Source organism: Urocampus carinirostris, chromosome 6 (assembly GCF_059441175.1).
Source record: "Urocampus carinirostris isolate Australia breed hairy pipefish chromosome 6, RoL_Ucar_1.0, whole genome shotgun sequence".
In the NCBI taxonomy this organism is placed as follows: Eukaryota; Metazoa; Chordata; class Actinopteri; order Syngnathiformes; family Syngnathidae; genus Urocampus; species Urocampus carinirostris.
Genome location: NC_142354.1, coordinates 16,294,384 through 16,301,791, shown reverse-complemented (window position 1 = coordinate 16,301,791; position 7,408 = coordinate 16,294,384). Strand labels below are relative to the sequence as shown.

Sequence of the window (7,408 nt, the reverse complement as noted above, 5' to 3'; positions counted from 1 at the left end):
AGCCTTCACAATCAGTTCAGCAGGCCGTGGGGCGGGACATCAGTGTTGATGAAGCTGTTGGTTAAGCCAATCAGAGTTCGAGTTGTTCGAGCAAGGCCTTGTTGTAAGCACAACGAAACGTCAGCAGTTTCGCAAGGGGCCGGTAGAACGGATGTATCGCAGTGAAAAAGTGGAGAAAAAAATCCCCGTGTCCCCTTCTTCTGTTGAACAGACATTTTCAGCCCGAATAAAAACCTATGCCAGAAATATGACAGTCCAGGCTCAACTTTCAGTATTAGCTTGGATGGCCATAGAAAATAACTTCTTGATGGGACTGAATCACGTGGATATTCTGTATGACCGAGTAATTGTCTTCTTGAGGAGAGAAAGGAGGATGGATTTTGACGCGTAAAATGTGGCTATATTCCTAAATAATAGTGAGTTTTTTATACTCTATGTGATGTAACTGGAGGAATTGTCTTACTTATTTTCTTCACTGTATGTATATATATAATTTGAACACCCTGCCATTTTGCTATTTCTCCCACTTAGAAATCATGGAGGGGTCTGAAATTTTCATCGTAGGTGCATGTCCACTGTGAGAGAGATAAACTAAAAAGAAAAATCCAGAAATCAAAATGCATGATTTTTCTAACAATTTATTTGTGTGATACAGCTGCAAATAAGTATTTGAACACTTGTGTATCATTTAGAATTCTGATCCTGAAAGACATGTTAGTGCACCCATTAGAAGTCCACCTGCACTCCATGTATCATCCAGAATCATATACACCTGGTTGGGGTCCTTAGCTATATAAAGTCACCTCTCCATCCCATACAATCAGCAAGACTTTAGCTATATCACACAAATAAATCATTAAAAGATCATGCACCTACGATGAAAATTTTAGACACCTCCATGATTTCTTAGTGGGAGAAATAGCAAGGGTGTTCAAATACTTATTTTCTTCACTTTATATAATTATGTGTTGGATTGATTCAAAAAGCACAGCCCCGTCACTGCAGCTCTGCCTACCTCTACACTTCACATTGTAATTGTGTCAATTGTATCCCGTCCAAAAGTTGAAGAGATATACATATCATTCACCTTGGTACATTCACTTTAATGTCAATTGTTAAAGTTCAGCATCACAAAAATAGCAGTTGCTTTAGAAATGCAATAAACAGTAGGAACAGTCATGAAACAATCTCATAAATAAATTAATTCATTTTACAATCATATAGAGTTCTGTCTGTATATACTGTATATGTGTAAAAAAAACATACTTGGCTGGTAATAACACAACATGACCATGTGGATGTCACCTGATGTGTTCATACAGAAATCACTGTTTCTCAACTGGTGAGGCGGGAACCAAAAGATGATTGCTGCCCCGTCTTCAGTCGGACGTGGGCCTTTTCCTTGGCAAAATAATGACAAGAAGAAGAAAAAACGTTGGGCCGATTACACTCCCAACCAGTAGATGGCGATAATGCCCACATCTCTCTTTTTTTTGGGCTTGGTTTTATTTCATTTTCCTCCCCATAATGACGAATCCCAAAACAGTTAGTGATAAGGAAAAGGAAAAGTGGGAAAAAGTGAAAACAACGATCGAGTTAAAGATTGATTACGATAAATGAAAATGGTGTACAGACGCTCCCCTACTTACGACCATTCGACTTATAAAAAAACGGTAGATATGAACATTTTTTTCGGGATATTGAAAAATGTCCTGACATTGCTGTAAGTTAGGTTTTAATATTGTCTGCACCTTTTTCCGAGTACAGGACAGAACTGTCGTGCTTCTTTCCGCCGCTACCGCCGTGCGGCGCTGTGAGAGCTCACCCAGCATCAACCCCGAAGAAAAAAATCCAGCTTCCTCTTCCTAGTTCATGTGTAAACATTCTATACTGTATCTCCAGTGCTTTGACATTTTTATTGTTTAATATTTCGTGCATCCATTCCATATGGGTGGTGTAAAGTGTAAAGAAGAGGCAAGCCCTTTCTTTTGAAGTGAAAGTGGAATAAGAAAGCTTGGTACGGTTGAGAAAACGGTCGGATCGCTTTTTTTCGGCCACTCCCAAACACAGAGGAGAAAGTCGCTTAACTCTTGAAGCTCATCTTCCAAGAGTAATTTAAACTTGACTTTATAGAGCATATTATTTTTATGAAATGTTAATTCTTAGCACAAAACAATACAGGTTACTTATACAAGCCTTAAACATACATTCCATACAAAATATAGCACTGAAGCAACTTACTAATTCAACTTACGAACGATTGTCCGGAACTAGGGCAGCGTCTGTACAAGTGTCTGCCATTGAAGGCACAGTAAATGGTTTAAAATTGTGATATGTTTCGCTTTACCTGTATATTAATCTTTATTAACTACACCATTAAATAATTATCAATGTTTAGGTACATGCTTTATTAATATTTTGAATTTTAAATCAGTTTTAGGGGGTCAATTATATATTTATAATTAGGCCTTATTATATATATAATTATAATTATATATATGTAGGCATTTATGCCAATTTTTACGTCACTTAAAGTCGATTTGGTTTTGCTGGGATTTCAATTTTTAAAAAATGAATATTCTACTATCTGTGCCATACATTACCCAATCCTTGCATTGGATCAATTTAAAAAGGGGAAATGTTTTCGTATCATTAGGGTGGAATGGTGGGTCCTGAACCCAGATCAGTTAAGAATCAGTGATGTAAATAATCCTGTGTTTCACATTGAACATATACAACAACACCACAGTATAGCTTGTATTTACATTTTTCGAATATAGCACATTCAGACTAAACAGTCACAAGGCATCCTGAATGCCTTTTTTTCTATCTTTGTTAAAGCTCTCTGCAACACAGAAACCACCCTAATCAGCTCTACTCCACAACCTCCTCTGATGCTCTGCTTTGATTCTCCTTCCATTACCTGGTAATAAAGATAGAAAATAACAGTCCCTGCCCTATTCGTCCAGGTCCTCATTGCCGGTCACAAGGTCTCAGTGTCCTTTCATCTCCATTAAATCAATAAGTTCTTCATCTGCTTGCTGTCCACCGCACACATGTAATTGTTTGTGTTCTACAAAGTCCAGGAATCACTACGTGTACGCTTATGACCCATGTGGTTGCACTAATTCGACAAATGTAGCCTTATGTTGTCTCAAAATTGTCAGCTTGTCGAGCTTTAAAAAAACACTGCGATAATAAGCTAGTACGCCTGCTGCCCTTTTTGTGTTTTGTTTTTTTACTGCAAAAAAAAACATGTGACTCTGTATCTGAAGAAAACAAAAGACCAAGTACAATAATCCCTCGCATGCGGCATCAGAGTCGCCTGTTGCAGACCCCTGCACTAAAGGTTTGCAACAATCGAGGTTTTGTTTAGTTTATTATCCGGTGGCTACCAAACGTGATTGTATACAAAATTTCTGTGTACGAAAAATTCAAGATCATAGTCACGTAATCAAGATCCATCCATGATCAAGCAGAACTGGAACACAAATATTTAGTTTTGAGTTTGGGAGCCATTTTTTTTTTTACGACAAATTGGAAAATGTATCCAATATATGTAACATTTGAGCAAGGAGTAGCAAAACTTTACACACAACAGTTGACAATTAACTACAGTACATACAGCAAAACAGATACCTGTAACTATTAAGACATGTTCTATGAAATGAACATTTACCTAGCTCAACAGTTTTTTTGCCACACTTGATCATCAATTAAAATCGAAACATTGATGAACGGAGTGTGTTCAAATTCAGAAGTTTTTTCACAATTATTTCTCTAAAATGAAGAACTGTGTCAAAAGACCTTCAGACGGCTTCTGTAAAGCTATTGTCAAATATTAGCAGACGTTGTTAAAAGGCTAAGTTCACTGTGAAAGGTGAATTTCTTGGTAAAACTGCAATGTTTGCTACAATCAAGGCTTTGTTTAGTTTCTTATTCGGTGGCTTCAAAACGTGATTATATAAAATTTCTGTGTATGGAAAGCTCAAGATCATTGTCAAGTAATCAAGAACCATACATGATCAAGCAGAACAGGAACACAAATATTTAGTTTTAAGCTCGGGAGTCAATTTTTTTTATGACAAAACTGGAAAATGTATCCAATATATGAAATATTTGAGCAAGGAGTAGCAAAACCTTTTACACAACAGTTGACAATTAACTACAGTACGTACAGCAAAACAGGTTCCTGTAGTATTAGGACATATTCTATGAAATGAATGTTAACCTAGCTCAACCGTTTTTTTTTGCCACACTTGATCATCAATTAAAATCGAAACATTGATGAAGTGAGTGTGTTCAAACTCAGAAGTTTTTTTTACAATCATTTCTCTAGAATGAAGAACTGTGCAAATTCAGTCAAAAGACTTTTAAACGGCTTCTGTCGAGCTATTTTAAAATATTTGCAGACGTTTTTAAAAGGCTAGTTCACTGTGAAAGGTGAATTTGTTGGTAAAACTGCAATGTTCGTTACAATCAAGGTTTTGTTTAATTTCTCATCTGGTGGCTACCAAACGTGATTATTCAAAAGTTCTGTATACAGAACGCTCAAGATCAAAGTCAAGTAATCAAGAACCATCCATGATCAAGCAGAATCGGAACACAAATATTTAGTTTTGAGATCGGAAGCCAGTTTTTTTTTACGACAAAATGGAAAATGTATCCAATATATGAAACATTTGAGCAAGGAGTAGCAAAACCTTTTACACACAACAGTTTACAATTAACTACCTACAGCAAAAACAGGTACCTGAACTATTAAGACATGAAATGAACGTTTACCTGTCTCAACCGTTTTTGGCCTCACTCGATCATCAATTAAAATCGAAACATTGATGAAAATAGTTCCTCTGTGTATCCAATTCTGAAGTTTTTTTCAGAATTGTTTCTTAAGAATGAAGAACTGTGCAATTTAGTCATAGGACCTTCAGATGGCTTCTGTAAAGCTATTGTTAAATATTTGCAGACGTTGTTAAAAGGCTAGTTCACTGTGAAAGGTGAATTTGTTGGTAAAACTGCAATGTTTGCTACAATCAAGGTTTTGTTTAGTTTCTCATCCGGTGTCTACCAAACGTGATTATTCAAAAGTTCTACATACGGAACGCTCAAGATCAAAGTCAAGTAATCAAGAACCATCCATGATCAAGCAGAACTGGAACACAAATATTTAGTTTTGAGCTTGGGAGTCCGTTTTTTTTACGACAAAATGGAAAATGTATCCAATATTTGAGCAAGGAGTAGCAAAACTATAAACACAACAGTTGAGAATTAACTACCTACAGCAAAACAGGTACCTGTACTATTAAGACATGAAATGAACGTTTACCTGTCTCGACAGTTTTTTGCCACACTTGATCATCAATCAAAATTGAAACATTGATAAGTTAACTAAGTTCCTCTGTATGTTCAATTCTTAAGCTTTTTTCAGAATTGTTTCTTTAGACTGAAGAACTGTGCAAGTCAGTCAAAGGACCTTCAGAGGGCTTCTGTAAAGCTTTAAATATTTGCTAGCTCACCTTGAAATGTGAATTTAGAAGTAAAGCTGCAAAGATTGAAGTCTTAAGTCTCTTAGGTAATTTGGTGCACTTAACGGTCAGTGGACAAACACACTGAGCGAAACTAATACTGTCGTAGCCTCATGATGTTTTCATTACTTTGGTCAGTGCTTGGTGCAGTGCCAGGCTGATTATGTGGCAATCTGATGAAAACCAGGTTAAAGATCTTCTCTAGAGATTTGCATGGACAGTTCTTCGAAAAAAATGTTGCCTAACGAATCCACCTTTGTTTACTCTCGACCCAGGAAACTAAGCTGTGATGTCACCAGTTTCAAACAAGAACTGTGGCTTCAATAATCGGTGTCGAGCCACAAAAATGAGCCTGTTGCAGGAGAATTGGAATCTCCTTTCACTTTTTTCCTCACAGGGAATAAACAAAACAGAGGAAGCGTAAACCTGCTACCAAATGCGACACTTTTGCTCTGGGTTCATGGGACTGCCTTTCGGGCACTGGAACGCCTCTGAGAAAGCTTCAAAATTCTGGAGTGAACCGAGAACCCTAAGGAACAAAAACAAATAGAAACAAGACGAAAATGAGTTCGAAATTTGATTTTTAAAGGTTTCTATAACACAGCAAATTAAATAAGAGAAACATGTAAAATCCAGGAAAATCTCCCCAATAATCCAGAGTTAAATCAAAAAACCTTTAGTTCACCCTGGAGAACCTAATAACCCTTTTCTTCTTTGGAAAATTGTGACACGTTCTCCAGAGTTTTAATACGTCTGTTTTGGAGATTTTAAAGGAAATTATGTATGACCTCAACTTCACACAATGGAAGAAAAAACTCATTCAATGGCAGCAATTCTCATAAATTAGGAGAATCGGTGCCTTTCAACTTTTGCCATTTTGACTCCTTTTTAAAAGCCTACAGAAAATATAATCCTGTAACAATATAGGCATAGGACATATATAAAAAAGGTTGATCCTCATCTTTCATGAGAATTTTTTTTCTAAAGAACAAAGATTTCAGTTATCAAGAAGTGTAAGAATTCCCAGGGAATTCCAAAGTCTCCAGAGATGACAGGAATTTTGGAATAAACCTGTTATATTACGCATATGATAAGTTCCAAAAAATGAAATGAGCTGCTGGAGAAACCTAGACTCCCAGACAACTCTTGAACACTTACTGGAGAAATTCAGCCTTCTTAGAGAAAATTGGAGTACCAAAAAATGAACAAAGCAATAAAACCTCCCATATTGAGATTAAATAAAGAGTAAATTGGAGTCAGGATCTTGCCACCCAGGGAAAATCCAGGAGTTACTACGTTATGCTGAAATCCCCCAGAAAAGTAAGGTTTAAAAAAGAAAACTGGAGTTTCTGGAGAAACTTAAGAGTCAGCTGAGAAGTCTGGATCAACGGATAAATTGAATACTCAGTGTACCCACAACAAAGAACGGAAAGTACATGCAAACTCCTCAAACAATGGACACAATATGAAACTATGTCTTTGTTAAAGTGCTGACTGCCTCTGAAGGCTTGGACCTCAACATTTTGACTTCAAAAATCTATGTTCTTGCAAACTGAGCAATACACAACTCTGATTTCTATTGCACACTTTGTAAACCGACATAGCAAATGTCCCAAAATATCTTACCTATATTCTAATGGGCTGTGAGAGTCTGTCTTGATCGACTGGCTGGCATATTCGGGCCGATATGCACCGCACCAAACCTATGATGGAGTAAAGTGATATTTTTGTGGAGTAAGTCATGTGTTTTTGATATTTGATGCACATAAAAGTTATCATGTATCATTTTCAGTGGCAGAACTAATGCGTTACAATGGACTACCGAGTAGGCTACTGTGTAACTCAACTGCCGTTTATACATGGAGCATTACTGCGTTACT

At 36.7% G+C, this 7,408-nt stretch overlaps 1 protein-coding gene across 2 annotated transcripts in view; it reads right to left on the bottom strand.

Annotated features, from left to right (window-relative positions):
• Positions 1-1,082: 1,082 nt before the first annotated feature.
• The window catches only part of mmel1 (membrane metalloendopeptidase like 1), a 44,456-nt gene continuing 38,130 nt past the window's right edge, over positions 1,083-7,408 (bottom strand). For both annotated transcript variants that reach the window (XM_088338054.1, XM_088338055.1), the window contains exons 23-24: positions 7,155-7,231; positions 1,083-6,057 (exon numbers count right to left, since the gene is read on the bottom strand). In XM_088338054.1, coding sequence (XP_088194180.1) covers positions 5,958-6,057; positions 7,155-7,231 — 177 coding nt within the window. In that variant the 3' untranslated portion in view covers positions 1,083-5,957. The remainder of the gene's footprint in view (positions 6,058-7,154; positions 7,232-7,408) is intronic.